General features: G+C 56.1%; 1 protein-coding gene across 1 annotated transcript in view; it reads right to left on the reverse strand.

Moving 5' to 3' along the window:
* Positions 1 to 2,197: 2,197 nt before the first annotated feature.
* The window catches only part of PTPA (protein phosphatase 2 phosphatase activator), a 32,359-nt gene continuing 8,239 nt past the window's right edge, over positions 2,198 to 26,317 (reverse strand). Inside the window, exons 4-11 of the mRNA XM_066366942.1 lie at positions 22,666 to 22,791; positions 20,188 to 20,305; positions 15,708 to 15,807; positions 14,655 to 14,779; positions 13,620 to 13,720; positions 8,802 to 8,909; positions 2,850 to 3,770; positions 2,198 to 2,741 (exon numbers count right to left, since the gene is read on the reverse strand). Coding sequence (XP_066223039.1) covers positions 3,696 to 3,770; positions 8,802 to 8,909; positions 13,620 to 13,720; positions 14,655 to 14,779; positions 15,708 to 15,807; positions 20,188 to 20,305; positions 22,666 to 22,791 — 753 coding nt within the window. The 3' untranslated portion in view covers positions 2,198 to 2,741; positions 2,850 to 3,695. The remainder of the gene's footprint in view (positions 2,742 to 2,849; positions 3,771 to 8,801; positions 8,910 to 13,619; positions 13,721 to 14,654; positions 14,780 to 15,707; positions 15,808 to 20,187; positions 20,306 to 22,665; positions 22,792 to 26,317) is intronic.

Consider the following 26,317-nt stretch of genomic DNA (forward strand, 5'->3'; position numbering starts at 1 on the left):
GTGCTGGGGACTCTCCTATGGAGGTCACGCAGGGCCCTCCGTAGCCGGCCCCCACCTGCCTTTCCCGTGCGCCTCCTGTGACCCCCCTCCCCGTCTGCTCACCATGGGCACTCACCAGAGTGCCCTTCCTCTGTGCCATCATTCAAGGTCCCGCTGACACGTTGCTGCCTCCTCTGCAGGATTCCCCAGGGGTCCACGATCTGGCCCATACAGGCTGGAAGTTTCTTGAAGGCAGGATTTTCATCTTTCCATTTCTCTGTCCCCCCAAATGCCTTGTATGTAGCATGTGCTTAATACTTGGAGTTCCCAACTTGGGGGTGTTGGTTGGGCACACCAGGCCCTGGGCTTTGCCCTCCTTCCAACCCCAACTCCCCCTGCATGGCTTTTTCCTCTTAGAAGAGGCCTCTGCTCTCGCCTGCTATGAGCAGGGGTGACATGGGCCAAGAGCCAGGAAGGGACACGGCAGGAGCTCACCTTGCTCCCTGGGGCCTCTCTGGCCCAAGGTGGTGAGAAGCTGACCCAGCCTCCCAGCTCCGGGACCTACTGACCTTCGCGGACAGCCAGCAGCAACCCTTCACCGAGCAGTGTGGGCGGGCGGTGCGGCTTCTTAACCGAGTCTGCTTCCCTGATCGCCAGCAGGCCTCGCGCCCCTAAGCCCTGGCCCTTGTCCTTGGCGTCCCACAACCCCTCCCCCCCACCTTCTGCTCCTCCCCCCTTGCCACACCTTTCTCTGAGGCAGTAAATCCAGCACAAGGCACCCAGTAGGTCTGAGGATCTGCCTCCCCTCTCGTGTGATGGGCAGGCAGCCTGGCATTGGCTCGGGGCCTCGCTCCCATCAATCCTCCAACTCTCACCTGTAGCACAGCCTTTCCCGGCACTTGGATCACTCCCGGCAAGCAGAACGCAGCCCACAAGCAGCTCGCAAATGGCCTGAACATCACCCCCTTCAGAAGCCTTCCTGACCAAGTGCCCGCCTGCTTTACAAGGCAACCCCCAAGGGGAAAGTGAGCGGTCCAGACAGAGCTGCCCTGCACCCAGACTGCCCAGCCCCACGGCCCCACCTTTGGACCTGGGCGAGGGGGACCCGCGCTTCCTGAGCCATTGCCATGTTGCATTCCCAGTCCCTCCCCACTGTTGCCTCAGCTGCCCCACCCCCGTTCCTGCAACTCTCTCCCTGGCTGCTCTCATGCCCTTGAAAGTGTCTTTCCTGACCCTTGTAGCTCAAGTAAACCCCCTCCCTGCCCCCTTCAATTAATTGCTGTTATTTTCTTCATAATACACACCACTACCTAACATTCTGGCATTGGGATTTGCTGCTGTCATCCACACTAAAATGAAGAACATGCAGCCATCACTTATGAAATGAATGACTTTCACAATCTGTGATCTAAGTATCATTATGCCCATTTTTCAGATCAGGAAGCTGAGACTCAGAGATGGAGTCAGCTATCAGGGTCTCCTAGCTACTAAGTGGTGGGCCTTGGGTTGAGCTCAGGTCAGGCGGAGTCCAGAGGCAGGGCTCTGAGACAGTGGCTCTCCTGTGCCCTGTGTGAGACCTCTAAGGCCAGGAGAAAAGACCGAGGGTTCTTGTTTTCTGAAAAGATTTGTCTGAAGACAGAGGCCCGGGAACAGGAGTACTTAAGGAAATGTCCAAGAAGTCCCGGGCACAGCAGCCCAGAGACTCCCAGCTCCACCCCAACAGACACAAAGGGTGGAGAAGGAGGAACAGAAGGCACCCCTCAAAAACTGCAGGCGCACGTGTCACAGCCGAGTCCAGTCCCAAGGCTCCTTGGGCCAGCTGGGGGCTGAGCCAGAGGCCAGAGGAGCAGCTTCACCAAGAGGAGCCATGTGAGCACTGGGCATACGTGCCAGGCCCCGGGCGGAGGACTGCACAGCCGGCACTCACTCTGGGCAGTCGCTGTGCCTGTCCCTGTTTTATAGCTGAGGAAGCTGAGACTCACAGAGGCTCAGTAACTTACCTGAGACCTTAGAGCTGGGGGTAAAGACAACTGGGATTCGAAGCCAGGTCCCTGCCCCACAGCTTCTCAGGCAGCCACCACACATCCGGTGGGGGCCCTCCCACTCCCCCGAGAGGTCCCCCCAGACCCCAGGCGCCACGCCCAAGGGAAAGGAATTGATGGGGGGGACAAACAGTCCTGTGGAGATGAAATAAGCATGTGGCATGAAGACACAGGTGACAGGTGTAAAACAGAGGCTTTAATCCGAACAGCAATGAAGGCGCACAGGGGCTGGGGCCCATGGGGACACAGGGAGTGCCAGGAAGGTGGTGGTCTGAACCCTGGGGGGGGGGGGGGCAGGCACTGCCTGAGCCTCTCCTCAGAAAGTCGTCTCTATGACTCTTATGACTCTTGTCCCAGCCTTTGCCCAGGCCACCGGCCCAGATCCAAGGGTCAAACCCCTGAATTGTGCTTCTTGGGTGTTTCCCCTTCCCAAAGGGTATCTGGACCCAGATACGGGTGGGAGTAGCAGACAAGGGCAGGCCTGGGCATGGGCAGAGGAGTCTGCAAGAACCAGGCCCAGGAGCAGCTCTAGAAGAAAATTCTGGAACTGACAGGCTGCTCCCAACACCTCCTCAGCCCACAGGGGCCTGCCCGTCCTCACAGCCAGAGCCGAGGCTTGGGGACCATCACTACCCCATCCTGGACATCAACAGGCGAGTTCAGGGAGGTGGGGAGACAAGGGAGGGGGCTTTCTGAGCCCTCCTGCAGCCCACCCACACCCTCCCCGTCCAGAGAAGCCCAGGGCGTTGGAAAGGCCTCCCCGTCCAGAGAAGCCCAGGGCCTTGGAAAGGCCTCCCCGTCCAGAGAAGCCCAGGGCGTTGGAAAGGCCTCCCCGTCCAGAGAAGCCCAGGGCCTTGGAAAGGCCAGCGGCAGGGCGGAGACAGAAGTGGCCGTGAGAATGTACCGAGAGGAACCCAGGTTCTCCCCCCACAACCGGCCCCCAGCCCCTCCCCAGTCCCTCCCACCTGCTCCCAGGCAGAGGAAGCTTTGGAAAGGCAGGCCTCGCCCAGCAAGCCCTGAGTGAGCCCTGCAGGGCCCTCCCAGGGCCCAGCACCCACGCAGAGGGAGTTTCCAGAGGCTACTCTCGGGGAGGACAGGTGTGGCTATGGCTGAAAGCCCAGCAAAGCCCAGGGCCAGAGAACAGAATAGCAGGAGGAGGCGCTGAACCCCGGTGTCCGGAAGCCCCGGGCAGCCGTCAGGAGGAGCTGGGTCACCAGCCAGAACGGCCAGGGTGCACACGAGCCTCAGCCTCCAGCCCTCAGACACCTGGACACCCACCCAACCATGGCCCGGGAAACTGACCCACCGGTGGGGAACAACCGCTCCAACCCCAAGAAAGGAACAAAATCAGCAAAATACTTTCCATCCTCACCATGGTGCAGAACAGCCTGGGTCTCAAAATGGAACTGGACAGAGGGAAAGAAAGGCCAGGAGTGGGAGCAGGGCCCAGGGACCCTGACCCTGTCCCCGCCCCTCTCTTCTTGACTGTCCACCATAGCAGAAGTCAGGAAATGCCCCACTTTGGTCCTTCAGCCTTATGGCTTGAGCCTTCCTCAACCCCGCACTCACCACCCACCCAGTAAACAGCCTCTCGTCAAACAGAAGGAACAGAGGAAGGGGGCGGGAGGGTCGGGAAGGGCCCGCAAGGCCTGGGTGGCCGGCTGCTCCGCCCTCCTAGCTCGAGACAGGCTGGATGGGCAGCAGGCTCCCGAACTTGAAGTGCTGGATCACCGGAAACTTCTCCAGGCACTGTGGGGGGGGGGGGGGGAGAGGTGAGAGCCGCTTGGCACGCTGCCAGGGCCTGCGCAGGTCTCCAGAGGCTCGCATCGGCGCAGTGCAGAGCGTGTCCACCAGGGTCTGGGAAGTGGCCCCCAGCCTTCTGTTCCTGACCACCCCCTACCATCCAAAGACCCCCCACTCCATGATAATCGGACCCACCAAATAATGAGAAAGAGAGAGACAGAGACAGAGAGAGGGAAGACAGCCCAACTCCCCAAAGCAGAAGCCAAGGAGAGGCAGTCAAGGGACATCACCTGGCCCAGAGGCAAAAAGAACCTTCCGGATCATTGGGGGGCCCTCTAGTCCGGGTCCCAACCCTGGTCAAGAGGAGTGGAGACACTGGGATTCAAGCCTGAGAAGGGTCCAAGGCCCATTTTCTCCGATTTTCAGTTCTTTGGACTGAGAGGCATCTTGGCGGTTCAGAGAGACGGAGAACAGCCGCAGCCCCCCCTGCGCAGGACAGTGCCCGGCAGCCGTGTGGGGGCAGGGAACACGGGCACTGACGGGGGTGGCCTACTCCCCCGAGCCAGCTGACGGCACCTCAGACCTGGAGCTCGGGCAGAGGAGGGGGCATGAAGGGAGCAAACCAGGTCCCCAGGCAGCCAGACCCCAGGCCCCACCCCTCTGCCCACAGGCCGCAGCTCCAGGATCTAAGGGCCAGACTCCTCTCAGAAACACCCGGAATGTGCTGGGCACCTCCTGGCTGGGGGGGACCAAAACTCACGGCCTCAGAGGGGCGTGAGTTCCATCCTGTGACTGTGACCTAAACGTCCCACTGACGGAGAGGGACAAAGGCGTGCCATGACTGGCCCAGGTCCCCTCACCTCAACAGCCAGCTGCAGAAAGAGGAGGTCTCCGCCAGCTGTGTGTGTGCATGGGCGGAGGGGGGGGGGTCCATAAGGACTGAATGAGCCCAGGAAGGGAGCAGGAAAAGGAACACTTTTCTGTGCAGTGGAAGGATGGAGGACCGAGCTCAGTGTGGGGGCACACGCCAGGCCATCCGGGCTCTGGGCCTGAGGCAGAGAAAGTGGGGAGCAGCAGCTGGGGTGGTCCCTGCGGGGAGGCGCAGAGCAGATCCAGGCCAGAGGCTAAGGCAGCTGCCATTGTGCTTATGTCATGGAGGAAGTGGTGGGAGTTTGTAAAGGGGGATGGGGGGGCCCTGGAATTCCAGAGAGGATCAAAGGTCAGCCTGCTTCTAGCTGCAAAGGCAAGAGGCCTGGGGAGGGGGTGGGGCAGGGGCAGAGTTCTCTCCACTCTGCCCTCAGGGACCCTGATCAAGCCTCCCGGGCCCAGGAGAGGCCAGGGGCTGAGCTAAGGCAAGAGGTTGCGTGGGGCAAAGAAGTCCGGAGCTCCAGGGTGACAGGGAAAGGGGGCCTCTGGTCAGTCCCTTCTCCCAGCTTAGTGTCCCCAGGGTCCCACCTATGTACCAAGCAGAGCAACACCTCAGTGCCACCCCGGACAGACCTCCCAGCTGGAGGTGCAAGCCTGGAGGCCCTTCTGGGCCTGGTGACTGCAGGGGGAGAGGAGGTGCTCTGGGCCCTGACCAGGCTCTTCTGGAGGGAGAGCCAGCACAGGAAGACAGGCCCCGCCACCCACAGGGCCCCCAAAAGCATTTGGTTCCTCAGTTCAGAAAGGCTGGTCAGGCAGCTGGTTCCAAATCCTGAAGCCATCTAATGTGGGGCCTCTGTGACAGCTCCGGGGACAAGCTCCCCGTAAGCAGCCCACTCTGGCTGGCAGCACTGGCCTCGCTAACCCTCCAGACTTCAAGACTGCTGGCTTCGCCCCACAGACAGAACTGGTCTGGGAGAGCTAGGCCTTCCCTCGGACCTCTGGGCAGACACCATGTGATCCCACGGACTCTCAGGACCAAAGACCAGGAGCCATCGGCTACAGTGCTAACCACCACAGAGACCCGGTCTTCTTAAAGTCACCGCGTTCCGGCCCTGGCCGGTTGGCTCAGTGGTAGAGCGTCGGCCTGGCGTGCAGGAGTCCCGGGTTTGATTCCCGGCCAGGGCACACAGGAGAGGCGCCCATCTGCTTCTCCACCCCTCCCCCTCTCCTTCCTCTCTGTCTCTCTCTTCCCCTCCCGCAGCCGAGGCTCCATTGGAGCAAAAGATGGCCCGGGCGCTGGGGATGACTCCTTGGCCTCTGCCCCAGGCGCTAGAGTGGCTCTGGTCGGGTCAGAGTGACGCCCAGGATGGGCAGAGCATCGCCCCCTGGTGGGCGTGCCGGTTGGATCCTGGTTGGGCACATGCAGGAGTCTGTCTGACTGTCTCCCCGTTTCTAGCTTCAGAAAAATACAAAAAAAAAAAAAAAAAAGTCACCGCGTTCCAGGGTTGTCCTACCAAGAAGTCTGGCCGCCACACTGCCTGGGACGGCTGCAGGCTCACACTGCGCCTGTGTGCGCCCAGGGCTGGAATTCCCCGTTTTCCGGAAGGGCGCTTTGTTTCCTGCTCACGCTCCCTTCAGTTCGTCCTGAACTGTGGGGGGTTTGGGCTCTGTCTCCCTTGTGTTGAACACCCACAGAAACACTGCAATGGTCACACATGGCTATTTGTCCTCACTAAACCATCATCATTTTGAATCTTAATTTGCTCCTCTCTCATCATCTGTCAACCCCGAGTTCTCTGTTTGCCCCTAGAAGGAGCAGGTGCAGAAGGATGGCAGGGTGTCCTATCGTACCCTTCAGGGCCCTAGTCAAGATCAGATGAGTTACTCAGGTAAGAGTCAGCAGAAAGGAAAGCATTTAAGACCCCAAACAGGAAAGGCACCAAAGAGTCCTGCCAGTGACATACAAGGATGGGGTGGGGGTGGATGAGGGCCCTTTGCCCCTCCAGTACTGTACACGGCCCCCTGCAGTGGGGAGGGCTCAACAGGGCGACAGAGTTCCCACCAGCACCCATTGCGAGGCTGGTGGGGCGGGGATGTCAGGAACAACAAGACCCCCAGAGGGCAGTGCCCTAGGTGCTCTCCGGGCAGGAGAAAGCCAGGGCAGAGGGCTGGTGGGGCGGGGATGTCAGGAACAACAAGACCCCCAGAGGGCAGTGCCCTAGGTGCTCTCCAGGCAGGAGAAAGCCAGGGCAGAGGGCTGGTGGGGCGGGGATGTCAGGAACAAGACCCCCAGAGGGCAGTGCCCTAGGTGCTCTCCAGGCAGGAGAAAGCCAGGGCAGAGGGCTGGTGGGGTGGGGATGTCAGGAACAACAAGACCCCCAGAGGGCAGTGCCCTAGGTGCTCTCCGGGCAGGAGAAAGCCAGGGCAGAGGGCTGGTGGGGCGGGGATGTCAGGAACAACAAGACCCCCAGAGGGCAGTGCCCTAGGTGCTCTCCGGGCAGGAGAAAGCCAGGGCAGAGGGCTGGTGGGGCGGGGATGTCAGGAACAACAAGACCCCCAGAGGGCAGTGCCCTAGGTGCTCTCCGGGCAGGAGAAAGCCAGGGCAGAGGGCTGGTGGGGCGGGGATGTCAGGAACAACAAGACCCCCAGAGGGCAGTGCCCTAGGTGCTCTCCAGGCAGGAGAAAGCCAGGGCAGAGAGCTGGTGGGGTGGGGATGTCAGGAACAACAAGACCCCCAGAGGGCAGTGCCCTAGGTGCTCTCCGGGCAGGAGAAAGCCAGGGCAGAGGGCTGGTGGGGCGGGGATGTCAGGAACAAGACCCCCAGAGGGCAGTGCCCTAGGTGCTCTCCGGGCAGGAGAAAGCCAGGGCAGAGGGCTGGTGGGGCGGGGATGTCAGGAACAAGACCCCCAGAGGGCAGTGCCCTAGGTGCTCTCCGGGCAGGAGAAAGCCAGGGCAGAGGGCTGGTGGGGCGGGGATGTCAGGAACAAGACCCCCAGAGGGCAGTGCCCTAGGTGCTCTCCGGGCAGGAGAAAGCCAGGGCAGAGGGCTGGTGGGGCGGGGATGTCAGGAACAACAAGACCCCCAGAGGGCAGTGCCCTAGGTGCTCTCCGGGCAGGAGAAAGCCAGGGCAGAGGGCTGGTGGGAGCCCGGAAGGAGCCTGCGCAGCCCCAGTAAGCAGACTCTCCTCTCAGATTAGAGAGGTATGTGGGCTGGAACCTAAACACAGGATGTGAAGTCCAGAGGAAGAGGACCGGAGGGGGAGGGGGCGGAAGGGAGAAGGCCAGGCCCGGTCAGTCCCAGCACCATTAACCCCTTCGGGGCCACGCAGAGTGAGCCAGGCTGACGGGTAGCATTTGTACTACCAAACCACACCAGCCCACCAACTCCCTCTCCTCCCTGCTCGCTGCCCCTGTGCGCAGGACCTGAGAAAGCCCTGGGTATAACGCAGTAGACCCAGAAAACCTCCCCACAGGAGACAGAGGGCCGAAGGTCAAGAGATGGGCACAAGAGATGGGCACCACAGACAGTAAGAGACTCGTCTGAGGCAGAGCAGGGACTCGGGAAGCCACCACTGCAGGGCGGGAACTTCCCATCCAGGCCCCTCCCCAGCCAAAGTCAAGCAGTCCAGATCTGTCTGCCCAGATGTGGAAAGAAAATGTCTCCTCCCAGCTTGCAAGAGAAAAAGCCACCTCTGTGGCTGGGAGGAGGGTGCCGAGGAGGACGGGGAGAGAGGGCAGGGGACACCCTCAGGAGCCCAGCAGCCACCTCCCAGCCAGGGGAGCTCCAGAAACTGACAGGGGAAGGCGGAAAAGGACCACCTGAAGTGGTCATTAAAATGCTGGCTCCCACCTGTCCAGTGGTCAGACACCTATGTTTAAGAAGCACCACTTGGGAAGATCCCTCCAAAGGATAAAACTCTTTCCCAAGCATGTCTATTTCTGTGTCCCCACAGAGCACAGGCACAGAGCTGAGGGGGGCCTCTGGCCATCTGACAAGTGGGAATGGAGACCCCCGAACCTCCACCAGCAGCAGGGCCTAGCCTCACTCACAGTGCAGCACTGCACCGAGGTCCAGTGCTTTGTTAACAGCCCCCCACAGATGGAGAGTCTGAGGCCTCACGTGTCACAGCAAAACAGCGGAGTGGGCCTGGGAACAGCAGCCCCCACTCACCTCGGCCTTATACATGCGGATGAGACCCTGGTTCACCTTGGACCAGGTGGGGACAGCACTGATGTTCCACAGCTGGTTGGAGTGCTCTGCAAAGGGGCCCGTCTTCATCTGGAAAAGAGAGCCCACAGCTGGCAGGGTGGGCCACTGGAAGCCCATGCCCTGCTCCCCTGTGGCAAGGTCAAGCATGCATACATATATATACACACACGCTCAGATGCATGCACACAGACACGGACATATACACATGCGCACGCACACATGGGGACCTGGCCATGGCATCTGCCTGTGGGGGACACACACACACACATACAGGCACACATAAGTGCCAGAGACAGGGTCCCTCTTGGTCTGCAAGACCCACTGGGGAACCCCCACTCTCCCTCTTTCTTCCACGGCCAAAAAAGGGGGATCTGATTCCCACCACCTACCAAATCTAACACTCTTAACAGCTTCAGAGAGATCTCTACCCAAGCTCCCAGCCGGCTCTCACCCACTCCCGAGCCACAGGGTGCCCTGACAGCACGCGGACCCACTCCTGCCCGGATAACCAACAGCAGCAGCCTGCACCCCGATCTCTGCCCAGCCCAGATCCACACACAGGCTGGGCTCTGCCACGGGGCACTTGGTCTGCGCCTGGCACAGGCAGAGCTGGAAGAGGCCAGGGAGGGTCGGTTTGAAGAAGGGTCAAGCCGGTTAAGCCCAAGCCCAGGCGTCGACTGCAGACGTGGACTGGGGGCCCCTGCAGCAGATTCAGGAGGAAGGTCCGTTTAGAAAGCCAGCCTGACCTGGCCAGTTAGTGTGAAAGGGATGGTGACCACACCAGTGTGGAACAGGCAGGCAGGGGCAAGGACAGCTCTGTTCCTTGTCCCTCCTTTGGCCAAAAATCTGGCCTCTGGGAAGGAAGAAGTTCTGCAGCAAGCCCAGTGGAGTTCCCACATCAGAAACCACAGCACTGAGCCGGGGAAGTCTGCGCGTGCCCCTCAGACAGAACGAAGCCGGCACACGTGTATTTAACAAGCAGTTCAGTCTCCTAAACACTGCCCCCTCCGGCCGAGAAGCAGCACTGAGGCTGGGGGAGCATGTGCAGCACCCAGAGCCCCAGGCTTCAGAAAAAAAGAGTTTGAAAAGCAAAGAGGCTAAGCTGGCAAGAAAGCATAGAGTTGGACCCTGAGAGTGTGGAAGGTTCCAGAAGAGGCTGTACATGGAGGCGGGGCTGAGGGAGAGCTATTCTGGGGAGAAAGGAGGGGTCCAAAAGCGGCTCTCTGCATATCAGGCATCCTAAGAATCAAGGCCAGGAGCACATGGCCATCACCACAACCCACTGCCACCCCTGCCCTTGGGCTGAAGTCTCTGCCAGGTGACCGCTGCTTCAGTAAGGGAAACTCCTACAAAACTGCCATGTTACCCGTTACTCCGGTCTCCTGGCCCAAGTTCCCAAAAGCTTAACTCTACTCCCAGGTTCAGACCACAGGCTCCTTCCTCCAGCAGTGAGACCACAGCCCATGGTGCTGGACAGAGACAACCCCTGCCACCGGTACCCGCAGGGCTTCTGTTGGGCCAGTCCCTTCACCCAAAATCTCTCCCCTCATTTAAGGTTCCCTCCTCCAGCAGGATAGCCAGGCGCCCCAGCGGGCACAAGCCTGGCCTTCAAGGGGCTTTGTTCCAACGAGCACCCTCAAGCAGGCTCCACCCCCCCCAACCCCGCCCACCCCTCACCCCGCCCCTTCGCCAGGCTCTCTGCCCTTGGGGCCAGGGGCCAGGTGCCAGCCCACTCTTGCACACTTCCAGGCCCTGAGCTCAGCATGCCGGGACCACACCACTGGGGGGGACCCCGGGCACCCTGCTGATTCGTCCCCCAGCAGCCCCAGGGACCTGCTCGGCAAGGACACCCCAGCCAAGGCAGGCAGATGGACGCTGAGAGACCAGAGGCCCTGCTCCCTGGCCAGCCTCACCCGCTAAGGGCATGGCCCAGGGGCTCCAAAAGGTCTCTCTTGCCTGCAGGCAGAGGCAGGGGGAAGCCCAAGCTCCAGAGCACCAGGGGCCCCGCCCCCCACCCATGAAAAAGCCGGAGATGCTATTTCTCAAGAGAAGCTGCCCACTCCCACCCCCAGGCCTTCAGTGTCCCAAGGTCTCCCTAAGTCCTTCAGACGAGATCGGGCGCGTTCAGGGTGGTATGGCCGTAGACCCCCTAAGTCCTTCAAAGGGAGACTTTGCAACTCTGGGAAAGGAAAACAGATTGAGGGGGGGGGAAGGAATGGGGGCGAGAAGACAAAAAAAAATTAGCTCATTCTAGCCACAAAGGGAGAAGAGAAAGAGCGAGAACAAGCAAGCAAACTGCAGTCCCGCAGTGACCCCAGGGGAATCGTGTGAGTCAGAGCAGCCATATTGAGCAGGAAATTACTCACAGACGCTGCGTTCCTGCCTCTCCACTCCCAAGAGAATCGGCCTTTTGTAAATGGTTCCTCTGTCAGTAACTGAGGGGGGATGGGGTGGGGGGAGGCTCTGCACAGCGCCTTCCTGTCAGCTCCTTCCCTTCCAGCTGAAATCTGATCCCTCCCTTCCCAAAACTCCAAATTTAGAAGCCAGATTGAAACTGAAATTCTTTTCTGCCTGCCCTGGGCTCTTAAAGGCACCAGGGCTGCGTTTCCTGAGGCAGCAGAAGCTCTAAAGGTGGGGTCCCTCTTCCGGGATGCCCGGGGCTAGCAGGGCAGGTCCCGGGCTTCCCCAGCCCCACAGGAGACCAACCAGGAAGAGAAGCCTAGATCCATTCCCAACTTCTTGTTTTGTTGAATCTCCTGGCTGCCCAGCCCTAGTGATCCCCAGATCTTGAGGGAGCACCACTCCCTTCCCGACCGAAGCACGCAGAACCGCACAGCCGCCTCCTGGCCAGGGCATGCCAGGCCGGGTCACTAGCTCATCCACGACCTCGGCAAAGCGCAGGTCTGCAGTGGAAGAGGGCAGGGGCTGGGGGTCGCCTATGCTGCAATTGGTAGCAAGGCCAGGCCAGGTGGGCATAAAGGGGGTCCTCATGACAGCCAATTTAGCTCTGGGACACACCCCTGCTAGCGTCCAATGTTTACCACCATACCAAACACCTAGACCCCAAGTAAAAACTGGAAGACTGAGAAGTCGACAGCCTGACCCCTCTGGGTTCACGCCTCTCAAATGTTACTAAAACCTTCTCCAAGTTCAATGTGCCTTTAGCGCCACCTAGTGGCCAGTGTAGGACTTTTCTCTAGCAGAGGAACTGGGTCCCAAACTTTGGGGAAAGCTTTTGGGTTTTTATACCAGCATAACCAAACACAATATGCAAAGTTTTAACCTGGAGTCAATTCCCGTATTACCTGAGGCTCCACCTGACCTTCCTCCTTGTTAGTTACTGACAGGGATCTAGGGGATTGGCTCATCACCAGGGGGACCCAAAACAGCCTTTTACCCCCATGTGAGCCAAGCCACAGCTCAGTATAAAATAAATGTGCACCCCTTCTCCCCTCTCTGCTCCCCCAGCTCTTCCTAGGGTCCCCAGAGCTCTGCAGACCCTGGCATTCCGCCCTGGAGGGAGCAGCAGGCGGCTGGCTCTCGCAGCAGTGAGCTGGGCTGCCCGGAGTCCTTCCGACCTTGGTTCCGCTACACTGCTGAAGGCAGCAGATCTGAGAAGGAAGGGGTGGCCGCCCAGCCGTCAGTCCTGGGTCCATTTGCTGACTTTGAAAAACGTGTCATTCCCCTCTGGCCTCTGGAGTTGGGCAGGAGCCTGAGAGGAATGCTGACCAGGAGCCCGGAGCTCTGGCTGCTTAGCCAGGCTTCTCCCTCCACAGGGTTCAGCAGGGGCAGCCAAGCCAGCGCCGGGCGTACCAGGGACAACACTGGGCCAGCAGACAGGACGAAGGCACCAGGAAGAATAGGGCAAGACCCGCGCAGACAGCTGAGCCAGAGCGCCCTCTGCAAGTCTGGAGGGTTCTAGGCAGGAAGAATGAAAGGCCCCCTCCAAGAGAGGCTGATTGTCACAGTCACCTGAAAAGTGTGTTTAAATACAGGTTTCTGGCTCTCAGACCCCAAAATTCTGATTCAGAAAGCTGGGATGGGGCCCAGGAAGTGCATTTCCACAAGCTCCCTGATGATCTTGAGGCTGCACTGTGGGAGACCCAGCTAAACGACCCCTGCTGTGGGCTGGGGTCCAGGCCTGCCTGTTGTCACCTGTGGCACTTCACCTGGCCCATGTCCTCAGGCCCTGACAGAGATGTGTCCCTTCAGAGAAACATGCTCTGCCGTCCCCTCCAGGGCTTCTCCAACTCCTGCAACGGTCTCATCCTCCACGACCTAGCACAGGGAGCTAACTCCTGCAATGGTCTCATCCTCCACGACCTAGCACAGGGAGCTAACTCCTGCAACGGTCTCATCCTCCACGACCTAGCACAGGGAGCTAACTCCTGCAACGGTCTCATCCTCCACGACCTAGCACAGGGAGCTAACTCCGGCAATGGTCTCAGCCTCTACGCCCACACACCCACACACAGAGCTCCACAGACCTGCGGCCCCGCCCACAAGGTGCTGACCCCACCCCCTCCAGACCCCCTGCAGCAGTCACCAGGTCCAGCTGGTGAGCGCCTGGGCTCCGGTAGAACCCCAGACCACGGACTTGGGGGAGAGATTCTGGCCGGTCAGAAGCTGACTTAACCTTTCGGAGAGGTTCGGTGGGGCTTCCCCCTCAACAGGCCCCCCTCCAGGGCCAGCTCGGCTCCTCTGTCCAAGGCGGGCACCAGCATCAGCCCCTCTCAGCCTGGAGGCTGCCCTGGCTTCTCCCGCGCCCTGTCCGCTCACCTCGGTGATGAACAGGACACACTCCAGGAACATGTAGTCCTTGTGGTTCTCACTCACAGCCTTCTCGTCAACAAAGTGCCTGGGCTCCAGATACGGGTGATCTGGGAACAGCAGAGCCCCAGACTTCAGAACCAGGCGCTGCCACCGCCAGAGTACCTCGGCCCACGTGTCCACACCCACCCCAGGACCACAGTCCTGCCTGTGTGCCCCGAACACTGGACCCCACAGGAGCAGCCAACGGCCCTGTGCGTGCGTGTAGTCTGTGTAGCAAGCTCTGGCTCGGCTCTTCTAGCCACGTGACTTGGCCCTTCATCTGTGCAATGGGGAGAGGAGCAGCACCTCCCTGGGGAGGCACCTCGCCGCTGCTGGGTCGCACCGGATAAGCACGAGCACAGAGCGACACTCGGCATGGGGCCTGCACAGGCGCCGGCCAGTGGCTCCCAGGGTCACTGAGAGGCCCTGGTGATCTACCTGGAGTACTGGCAGCAGTGCCCAGCACAGAGCACATACTCAGCAAATGGTCACTTATTAACATTACTTTGTAGGTAGTTAAACCTACATCGAAACAGAAGCTATCACTGTACCCGCCCACTTCGGCTTGCCCATGGGAGAGTGGGACACCCCAGAGCGGGCCCATGGCGAGCAGCCTGCTGCCCAGCGCTGCCCGGCTCCCTGATGGGCCTTTGCACAGGGCTCAAGCACAGGGGATGACATTGGTCACTGAGTCAAAGAGCCCCTGATCTTCAACATGAAACCCCGCAGCTTCTGTGAGGAGCTGGGCACATTTCCGACGAATGCATTCTTCACTAGGTGAGGCCCTCGCTCCAGCCCGGGTCACTTCCCATTATTTTGGCAGAGCTCTGCCTCCGCGCCCCACCCGCCACGCCACGTGCGCACAGCAGAGGGTCGGCAGCCAGCAGCTGTCAATAGCCAGTCTAATGCCTGCTTCCCAAGCTGTCACTGTCTGGGCAGGAGGAGAGGGAAGGAAGGAGGAAGGGGGGAGGACACAGAATGCACTCTGGGGGCAGAGGGTACCTATCAGCTGTGAGCTGCCCCAGATGAAGGGCAGGAACTGGAAGTCATCCAGGCCCCACACTCCCTGGCTGCCCGCCGGCTCCATCCGGTAGGTTTTCTGGAGTTTCCGCATCACCTCAAGGTACCTGCACGGGAGGGTGGGGACGAGAGGACAGGCATCGAAGTGAAAGAGCAGTCTCAGCCCTCCAGCCCCTGGGAGGACGAGGCCGGACACAACCACCTCAGAGTGTAACTGGTCTAGCCAGTGAAGACCCACACGCACCAGTGACAATAAGCTGGTGTCCCAAACAATGCAGCTTTTTATTTTCTCCCCCATTCAGCCTTCTTTTGGCCCAGGAAAGGGCAAAACACCTCCTGGGAGAGAGAGGCAGTACCATCGACTCCTGACAATGTTGAGACCCTGGGCAGGAGCTCAGCCTCTGACTTCGCTTGCCACTGTCGTCAGGGGCTGCCACTGAGTCACCGTGGAGCTCCTGCAGCATGGCATTGCTGGAGTGGGGCCTGGAACACAGCTGTGCTCCTGGGCAGGTGACGGGTACGGGGCAGAGCCTGACTGCCCGGGCTCAGCCGGCTGTGTGACCTCAGTGAACAGGCTCATTTCTCTGCCTGTGTCCTCAACTACAAAATGGAAATGACGGTCTAATTCCTAGGGTGACTGTGAGAATCACAGTCATGCATTGAGTCACAACTGGGACACGTTCTGAAAAATGCACTGTTATGCGATTTCGTCGTGGTGCGAAGATCGCAGTGCACTCAGACAAACCTAGTCAGTGAGCTGTGTGTAAAGCGCCTGGCCCGTGTCTCCACGTGGAGAGCACCACGGAAGCGTTAGCAATCCTTACGCCACATTTCCTTCACTTGTTTTTACTTGAATTTGAACCTGTTAGAAGAAGGAGTCTCGGGAAGCCCATCCACAGCCGGAGCTCGATTAGGACAGGGCAAGAGAGCAGCCGCCTCTCAGGAGAATGCTCCAGCACACCGGCCGGCCGCAGACACGAGGAGAGAGCCCCCAGGCCCCCCAGTGGCAGCCGCCCCTCCCACTCCCCCACTCACCGACTGAACACCTTGAAGACGATGGCCACCTGGTCGTCCACCCGGAGCACCCCAATCTTGCAGAGGCAGCAGAGGAAAGCAGCAAAGGCTGCTTCGTGTCCTGAGCAAGAAAAACAGACATGTTGACAGCCTTCCAAATAAAGGAGGGGCGTTCTGGTCTCACCAGTGTCCAATCACTGGTGACTGCCCAAGGCGTCATCCAAGGAGGGAGGTCAGCATGGAGAAAACGGGGTCCCTTCCCCACCCAGAAAGACTGGGGCCCCTTTGAGACCCACCAGTACTGTAATTCTACTCCTAGCAGGCCCACAATGTTGACTTCTTAAATAGGCATTCACCATATTTACCCATGTATAAGACGCTTCCATGTATAAGATGCACCTTAATTTTGGGGCCTGAAATTTGGGGGGGGAAAGAGCATTACATAAAGTTATTGAACTCAAGTTGTATTCATCATAAAATTCATACAACTCCTCATCACTGTCAAAGCTCCTATCCATTAGCTTGTCCTCGTCTGTGTCTGATGACTAATCACTGTCTTCATATATTGCCTCGTCCTCAGTTTCATCTATGGCATTTGAAATGCCACACTTCTTAAATGACTTGACAACGATCTCAATCTTGATACCGTCCCAGGATCTCTTCACCCAGGTACAAACTTCTCCTGTAGTTGGTTTCTTCTCTCTTCCTGCAGGTGTCAAATTATCCCCAGAAGACTTCATCCACTGGTTCCACTCGTCTCTCAAGGAAGCTTTGAAGGGTTTGTTAATGCTGACATCAAGTGGTTGGAGCTGGGATGTCAAGCCTCCAGGTATGATGGCAAGTTTTGTTCTTTGCTCTGCAGCAATCTTCTTTGTGTTTTTTGTTATGTGTGCCCTGAACTGATCAAGCACCAATAGGGCAGGTTTGCTTAAGAGCCCACCTGGTCTTCTCCAAACTTTCTCAAACCAGATCTTCATCCCATCCTGATCCATCCAACCCTTGTCATGAACGTGGACAGTCACTCCTCGCGGCATGTCTTCCTTCGGCATTGGTTTGCTTTGAAAATCAGCACAGGAGGCAGCTTGGTTCCGTCGGCACAACAAGCTAGAACAACTGTATAATAGCTCTTTCCAAGTCCACTCGTCTTCACAGTTACAGTTTCCACCCACTTCTTATCAACAGTTCTGATACTTGGGACATCAAATTGAAGGGGGATTCCAGTCTACCTGAATCATTACCAGCTAGAAGCAGCAGTCATTGGGACTTGGACATGAACAGCAAAGTACAGAATGGTGACAACTCCAGTGCCATGCGGACTTTTCCTGGATGTGGACTTTTCCTGGATTCCTGCTCCCTGTGACAGCTCCTAACAGGGAGCTGTGGTTGGGTTGCATTTTTCAGGGATTTGGCATGGTGATGGGACCAACTTGGACTTGGTCAACATGTTAAGGACACTACTCTTTTATGGATTCTTTCTGTATTGGCCAAGAGTTTGCTTAAAGGCTTTTAATCACTGTAAAAAAAAATAAAGGACTGGATAAAGAAGATGGGGCACATATACACCATGGTATACTATTCAGCTAGAAGAAATGATGACATCGGATCGCTTACAGCAGAATGGTGGAATCTTGATAACATTATGTGGAGGGAAATAAGTGAATCAGAGAAAAGCAAGAACTGCAGGATTCTATGCATTGGTGGGACATAAAAACGAGACTGGGAGACGTGGACGGGAGTGTGGTGGTTATAGGGGGTGGGGGGAGGGAAGGAGGGAGAGAGGGAGGGGGAGGGGTACAGGGAAAGCTGGATAGAGGGTGACGGAGGACGATCTCTCTTTGGGTGATGGGTATGCAACAGAACTGAATGACGGGATAACCTGGAGATGTTTTCTTTGAATATGTGTACCCTGATTTATTGATGTCACCCCATTAAAATAAAAATTTATTTATAAAAATAATAATAATAATAAATAAATAATGGATAAAAATAAAAAATTGAAGGGGGACTTCATCCATATCTGCAATTGGTCCCAACTCAAACTGAATGACAAAATGATGAAATTCAAGGACCTTCTGCTCATAGCTTTCAGGCATCTTTTGGGCAAGTCTGGTGTGTGTACACACGCTTAGTCCATTTTGTTTCATGAACCTGAAGCACCAATTGTGTCCTCCTTTGAAATCAGTAACTTCTTTTTCATCTGCAATTCTTCTTGCCTCATGCTGAACCATCTTTGTGGACATAGGAATTCCAATGGCCCTTAGCTCTTCAATCCATATCCTCAGTTCCCTCTAAATCAGGCCATTTTGCTGACTTGCCTCTCGAGGCCTTCTTCTGCCGTGGCGTTTTCAGTAGGGTTTCTTCTTCCCTTAGCCAGTCTTGGGTTGATTTCTCAGTTGGAGGAGGACCAAACTTACCTTCAGCAGTACGATTTTCATTCACTTTTGCAAACTGGATCAATTTTAACTTGAATTCAGCACTGTACAAAAATCTTTTCTAAGCCATTTCTGGGTAGAACGTGGCAAAACGTAACCTGCCGCAATATACCAGTAACGTGTGAAACAATGAGCACAAAGACAACGAGCACAAGAAAGTAGGAAATGCAAGTTTAAAAATCTACAACCACTGTGTAAGATGCACCCAGTTTTTCAGACTCCAAATTTTTCGGAAAAGGGTGCATCTTATACATGGGGAAATACGGTATGTTTTATTCTGTAGGTTTTAACCCACCAATTCCATCCTATTTATTGAAAACCTACTATGGGGGCAGGCACTGTCGGTGTCAAGTATCAGGGAGACAGTCCCTGCCCTTGATTGACAGCTATGACAGATATTAAATACGCAGTCACTTCTCTGATTCTAGCTGTGAAGGAGGACAGGGTGATAACTGCAGGATGTCACAGGGGGACCCTGACATAAGGACTCAAGAACGTTTACCTAAGGAAATAATATTTGTTCTGAAATCTACCAGATGAGTAAGAACTGGCCAGGCACAGAGGTGAGGAGAGCAGCAAGCACTCCCGCCAGAAGAAACAGCGTGTGCAAAAGCCGTGAGGCCAGGAAAGTTTGCTGTTTGACGAAGGCCAGTGCAGCTAAAGCAAAGAGCAAGACGAGGCTGGGAGCAGGCAGGCCCGGACAGCCAGAGGCAAGAGCTCAGGCTTTATGCTCAGAGCACCAGGGAGCCACTGCCGGCTTCTAAGCAGGCCACAGTCTAAGCGTGGTCACATTACAGGGTCAAAAGGCACCGTCTTCCCTTTCCCAGTCATGTCAACTAGGAATGGTCATCAGTGCTGAAAACACCGACTAGACTCTGGACTGAATCGATGGTTCACAATGCCCCAGAAAACATATTTGGAGGGAGGTGAAGAGAGCATGTCAGTGCCTGCCTGTCCTGTGTCTGCAGAATGAAGGTCCCCCCAAGCGCCTGGAAAGCTTGTGAACTGTGACTTTCACCTGCACGATCACCTGTCAGGACCAGCAGAATCTAAGCCGTCGCCCTTCAAGGGGAACCATCACTCTTGCACCTGAGGGCAACTGAGGGCAGAAGAAAACCCCCTGCTAACCTGGCCACGCTCCCTGCAGGAGCTTCCCCTGCTGTCTTAGTCAGAGCCTCGCCCTGAAAGGATGCACACAGCTGACGAACATGTTCCTAGCAACAGGGCACAGACGGCACTTTCCAAGCCCCGGGGCCGAGGGGCCCTTCCCCAGGCCTGCCTCCTAGCCTGGGCTGCCCCGGAGGACCTTGAGACCCAAGCAAGGGGAGGGCCCGGGAGCAGGGTGGGTGGGAAAGGGAAGGCGGGCCCAGCAAGGGAGGGTCCTCCTCAGCCAGCCCGACCTTGAGGACGCTGCCCTGTTACGGTGCCCACATGTCCCCTTTCCTCGAGCACTCAAGAACACAGAGATGTGGCTGAGAGCAGGGGCAGAGGGAGAGGGTGGTCGCGTGCTGCCAGAGGCTGCCGAGCTCTTCCACTTCTCAAGGGTTCTGTAAACCAGCGATTCTCAACCTGTGGGTCGCGACCCGGCGGGGTCGCCTGAAGCCATCGGAAAATACATAATGCATATCAGGTATTTACATTCCGAATCATAACTGTAGCAAAATTATTTTTTGGTTTGGGGTCACCGCAACATGAGGAACTATATTGCAGGGTCACGGCATTAGAAAGGTTGAGAACCACTGCTGTAAACAGTTGCCTTGAGATATAGTAAGTGCTCAGTAAATCTCGTGATGAGGATGAGCTCACAGACCGATCATCTTTATAAAGAACAGGAGTCCACGCTGCTCATAAGCAGCAAGCATGTGGCATCAGCTCCCCCTTGTGGATGGAGCCAGAACCGCAGGAGCAGCACGAGGCCTCCTTGCACCCCAGCTGGTCCTGGTAGGCTTCTTGCTCAGGGGTGTGTCATCGGCCCGTCCGTGCCCCCCCCCCACACCGCTGGACGCAAGGAGGAAGCAGCCAAAGAAAAGGCCGCAGTGAAGCCAAGTAAGCTCCAGGGTGGCAGGTACCTGTGCCGTAGTCGATGCGCGTGGAGTTCCCCACTGACTCCTTTAGGTAAACAGCCACCTCAGGTACAGCAGCTGCCAGATGGGTGGGGACCACTGTAGCCACCAAGTTTTCTGCTTCCTGATAACACAAGAGACACAAAGCGGTGGCAGCAAATTACACGGGCAGCATGTGGCTGGGACCCAGGCAGCTAGGCCGGGCGCCCTGACTCCCTCCCTGCTCTGACTGCCCACAGAAGGAGGAGAAGGGAAGGGCATTTATTCGTACACAACGGAGACCACCCTGGGGTGGCTTTTCATCTGCTGACCCTTCCTCCAGGTGACAAGGTTCTGAGGGCACAACAGTGGCGATCTGGAAAGAAACCGTGCGCCTCTGCCTCCTGATAGCCATCGGCATCCCGACAGCTGTCGTCTCCCTACGTGCTCCCAGCACGGGGCTGGTGCCGTGTGTCCGCCAAAGACGCACGGAGGGACGTTCGCAGCCGGAGTACTTCCGGTAGCCAAAGCACGGGAACAACCCACAGCTGAACTGTCCGTTTACAGCAGAATGGGCAGACTGTGCTATTTCATACATGGGATGCTATGCAGCAATGAAAAAATCCACTGCTGTGCACAACAATGTGTATGATTTACACAGACATAACATAGAGTAAAAGAAGCTAGGCATTTATATGAAGTTCAAAAAAAAGTAAAATCTGCCTGACTGGTGGTGATACAGTGAATGAAGCATCAACCTGGGATGCTAAGGTCCCAGATTCAAAACTGTGAGGTCACCAGCTTGAGCATGGGCTCATCTGGCTTGAGCAAGGTTTACTAGTTTAAGTGCAAGGTAACCAGCTTGAGTGTGGGATCACTGACACCATCCCATGGTCGCTGGCTTAAGCCCAAGGTCTCTGGCTTAAGCCCAAGGTTGCTGGCTTAAGCAAGGGGTCACTAGCTCGGCTGGAGCCCCCCAGTCAAGGCACGTATGAGAAGGATCCAATGAACGACTAAAGTGCCGCAACTATGAGTTGATGCTTCTCATCCCTCTCCCCGCATGCCTGCCTGCCTACCTGCCTATCTCTTTCTTTCTTTCTCTCTCTCTCTCAAAAAAAAAAAAGCCTAACCAGGCGGTGGCACAGTGGATAGAGAGTCAGACTGGGATGCGGAGGACCCAGGTTCGAGACCCCGAGGTCGCCAGCTTGAGTGCGGGCTCATCTGGTTTGAGCAAAGCTCACCAGGTTGGACCCAAGGTCGCTGGCTCGAGCAAGGGGTCACTCAGTCTGCTGAAGGCCCGCAGTCAAGGCACATATGAGAAAGCAATCAATGAACAACTAAGGTGTCGCAACAAAAAACTGATGATTGATGCTTCTCATCTCTCTCCATTCCTGTCTGTCTGTCCCTCTATCTGACTCTCTCTCTGCCTCCGTAAAAAAAAAAAAAAAAAAAAAAAAAAGGCAAAATCTATCTATGAGATAGAAATCAAAAGAGCTGTGGAGATAACAACTAGGAGGGGCACGAAGCGCTGCTTGAGTGCTGGAATGTCTATAGCTTATTATGGGTTGTGGGTGCAGGGGTAAATGGACATTAAGCTGTCCAGCTATAATGTCAGCTTTAACTTATAACTCAATAAAAATCTTAGAAAAAGAAAAGCCTCAAGCTCATGTGCCATCTTAGAATGCAGAGGCAGCTTGGCCACTCCAGGGAAGGAAAGCATTTTGCTAGGTCCTTGGAACTGCCCTCTGCTCCATGGGAAAACAAGGGCAGAGAAATCAGGGCCCAAGTTCCTCTATGTTCAGTGTGCAGACACCCAGCACGAGAGTCTCCGGAGACCTGGTGAAAATCTGGGTTCCCACTCACCACACTCTGGACTGCGCTTTCCTAAGGATGGGGCTGCAGTCAGTCCTGAGTTTTTGTTTGCTTTGAATAGGTATCACCTTCATATGATTAAAGAATAAACATCATAAAAGGGACACACTGAGGAGCCCCACTCCACCCGTCCCCATCCTCGCTCCTCTCCCCTGCCCTCAAAGAGAAACCACGGCTTCATCTGCCTGTTGTTCTTCCTTCCAGGGGCGTTTCCCGATGCAGGCGGGGCCAAACAAACATACCTTTTCATTGCTCCCTCCTTCTAAACAAAAGGCAGCTTCAATGTACATCACAGGCCTGCCTGCTCTTTAACCTGACAGGAAGTCACAGTCCCTTCCCTGAGCTCCCTAGTCGGACTCCTTCCTCTTCCTTACAGCGGCACAGTGCTTCACGGGGGGACTGGTCCGCTGCAGACAGGCACCTCGGATGCTCCAATCCTTTTCAATACAAGCAAGGACCTACTAAAGCGCCCTGTGCAGAGCGATGTGCAGCCACATGCTGATTCCCAGAAAGAGGACAGCTAAATGCATTTGTACTTTTGTAAACGGACCGCCGTGCTAACAGGCTCCCCGGGTTCTGATGTGCCTGGATGCTGCCCCGCCCAGCCCCCAAGCCTGCCTGGGGCAGCCTCACCTCGTCCAGTTTGGCATACCAGGTCCTGTAGGCCTTGTTCCCAAATCGAGAAGGCTGGTCCACTGGAGGGGTCTCATCAATCCACCTGTCCAGCGTGTTGAGAAGAGTGACCAGTTTCTCAATGGCCTGCAGAGGCAAAATAGAGGTAGCCAAGCCACAATGACCAGTGGCCCCAAGCTAGAAACACAGAGAGAAGTCCCAGCTGAACAATGGCCCCCAGGCACGGTACTAACTGGCACCCTCCTGCGGTCCTGCTTTCTCTCAACCAGGCTGAATAGGAGTCAGAGGCCAGCGGGGCAGTGAGCCTGCCAGGGAGGGACCGGCACTGGGCCGGCGGGACAAGCGTGGCTTCAGCAGCTGGTGAAGCCAGCTGCTGTGCTCCTGGCCCTGGGAGGGCAGCTGTTGGACAAGCACGACTGTGGCCCTGACCTCTTCAACAGAATGTGTGGGGTCTTCAGTTCACAATCCGCCCTCACCATAGAAAACAGAAATGTGAGAGGAAGAAAACAAAAGTGACCAATAATCCTGCCACCCGAAATAAATACTACTGTCACTTTAAGATATTCTCCAATTTTCTTTTTCTACTATTTTCTATTGCTTACCATGGTGACAATTTTGAAGGCAGCTAGACCTAGTCCCAGCTAAAGCACCCTTTAGTAACCAGCCAGACCTTGAGCCTGTGAGTTTAACTCTCTGTGCCTATTTCTTCATCTCAAAAATGGGCATGATGATAAACACCTCCGGAGGCCGTCGTGAGGGCTACGGGACGGTCCACGAAGCATGCCGAGGGGCGCGCCCGGCACAGGGTAATGGCGTGTGGTTACACACAGACACTTTAAACACGGCTCCCAGGGCACACGCTGCTTCGTAGCCTGCTGTTTCCTCATGAACCGCGTTTCGCATCAACATGGAAACACCATTTTACAATAGCCACTAATAAGTGACCAAGGTTTTATTGCATGAGCGGAATACAATTTATTTACCGCATCCCTCGCTGGTAAATGTTTGGGTTACTTCCCACGTCCGCCACCGCGAACACCCCTGTGCTGCACGAGCTGGCAGCTGGCCTGTGGAAGTGCTGGCCGGGGCAGGGACGTGGGCAATGCTTTGTTTCGAGATCCCATCCCTCATCGCCACCTTTCCCACAGAACACAGGGACCGAGGAGAGGGATCGGTGCCACATTAACACACAAAATGTTACTCAACGACGCGAGCAGGTGAGGCTGCCTATCCAAGACACACAGGTCTGTGAGAACAAGGAAGGTGCTCCTTCCAGACGCGCTTACTCAGGGAACACTCAGAGCAGAGGAGGGAAAGTCAGGAGCCCTGAGAGGGACGACCCTCCCGAGAGGCGGACATGCCTATGCCTGCTGCGCACACATGGTGGGGGACCCGCCTGCAGTGTTCCTGGCCCTGGGAGGGCAGTGTGGGGCCCACAGGAAAAGCTGTGGACCTTTCCAGGAGCTGCGCGTGTATGTGGGGGAGGCGGAGAGGAGGTGTAAGCGAATGGTGGATGTGTTAGCCGGGGCCCCGCTGCATAGCTCCGGAAGGCACAAGTCACACTGCTCTCCCTGTAAGTGGTGCCTCCTGTCACTGTGCAACATGACAGTGGCCCTCACCCGCCCGTTCCCTATGCTTGAGGCCTGGGAGGAGAAAAAAAGATAACTGCGGAGGAAAAAACGCCCTTTCTATCTGCCCGCAGCGGAGCCAGGGTGACATAAACCTGGCTTGCTGAAATGTAGCAGAAAGGGCCCAGAGCCTGACTTTGTCAAGAACCAGGTCATCAGGAACACTAATGAGGACAGAACAAACCTGACCCCATGTAGCAACTGGGACTTGGAGGGCGGTGAAATCACCCTGGTCCCGGGAAGAACCAGCCAGGCTGGTCCAGAGATGGCAGTCTTTGGCGAGGCACCAGGAGGGTCAGGACTGCCCCAGGCCCGGCAGCTGCGGCTCAGCTGGGCCAGCAAACAGTGAAGAGGCCGGAGCTCCTCCTTCTGCAGAGGCCTGTTCACTGGGGGTCTGCCTCTATTGTGTGGCCAGCTGAGGGACGGGGGCGAGGGAAGGGGGAACAAGAGGCTGGGACCGGAAAGCAAAGAGAGCGCTTTGAGCTACACTCTGCCCTGGCCCAAGGCTTCCTTTGGGATTTCAGGGCCAAGTAAAATTTTCTCCAAAATTACCAATTTTTTATTTTGCTCTTATTTCAAAAAATCAAACAGAACAACAAAAGATAAGCTTCTTAGCTACTAACATCTTTATTTTGCAAAAACCAAAAATTCTAACCCCCAGCCTGACCGGCGGTGGTGCAGTGGATAAAATGTAGACCTAGCACGCTGAGGTCACTGGCTGTGAGTGTGGGCTCATCAGCACAGGATCGCCGGCTTGAGCAGGGGATCATCCACATGATCCTAAAAGCTCACTAGCTTGGACCCAAAGGTTGCTGGCTTGAGCAAGGGGACACTGGCTCAGCCCTGATCAGGCACATGCGAGAGGAAAGCAATCCATGCACAACTAAAATAAAAGCAACTACAAGTTGGTGCTTCTCACCCTCCCCCCTTAGAGCAATCCACGCACAACTAAAGTGAGAGCAACTACAGCTGATACTTCTGCCTTCTCTCTCCCTTCCTCTTTCTCTCTCTCTCTAAAAAAAAAAATTCTAACCCCCAAAAAAGGACAGATATAATCTCAAAATAAATGAGAGCCTTCTAAACATGGTCTAGACCAGGGGTAGTCAACCTTTTTATACCTACCGCCCACTTCTGTATCTCTGTTAGTAGTAAAATTTTCTAACCGCCCACCGGTTCCACAGTCATGGTGATTTATAAAGTAGGGAAGTAACTTTACTTTATAAAATTTATAAAGCAGAGTTACAGCAAGTTAAAGCATATAATAATAATTACTTACCAAGTACTTTATGTCAGGTTTTCGCTAAGCTTGGCAGAATAAATCTTTATAAAACAACTTACTATAGTTAAATCTATCTTTTTATTTATACTTTGGTTGCTCCGCTACCGCCCACCATGAAAGCTGGAGCGCCCCCTAGTGGGCGGTAGGGACCAGGTTGACTACCACTGGTCTAGACAACCTTATCACTCACCCTCGCCCATCCCCATTGCTCAGGGCAGTCTGGAAGCTGTACCAAGCAAAGGACAGCTATGAGCAGTGCCTCCTGCTGCCCCTGCCGGTTGTGGGCAGCAGCTGGGCGATCTCTGGAGACTAACCTAGTCCCCTCTGTCCTCTAAGTGAGGAGTAGTCCACTGCCCCGGTGCTGAATGAAGCCTCGCTCAGGAAGAGCCCCAGATGAAGCAAGAACACTACTGGAAATTAGAACTGCAAAATAGCTATAGTTTAACAATAGCTAATAATGATAATATCATCTAGTGGGTGTCAGGCACAGTGCAAACACACCCTACATGTGGGATCTTAGCAAATCCTCCCCAGGGACTATGAGTAGGTCTGTGGCTCTTCCCATTCTACAGATGAAGACATAGAGGGTCACAGGGGACAAGGCCACTCAGCTCAGAAGTGAGAGGTTATCTAAACCCAGCCAGCCTGACTCCAGAAACCCGCCCTTAATCACACTGCAGTCCTGCCAAAGGATCAGCCCTGTACTGAGACAGCTGCTCCGCGTGGACAGCTACGGGCAAGGCCT

This window comes from Saccopteryx leptura, chromosome 2 (assembly GCF_036850995.1).
Source record: "Saccopteryx leptura isolate mSacLep1 chromosome 2, mSacLep1_pri_phased_curated, whole genome shotgun sequence".
In the NCBI taxonomy this organism is placed as follows: Eukaryota; Metazoa; Chordata; class Mammalia; order Chiroptera; family Emballonuridae; genus Saccopteryx; species Saccopteryx leptura.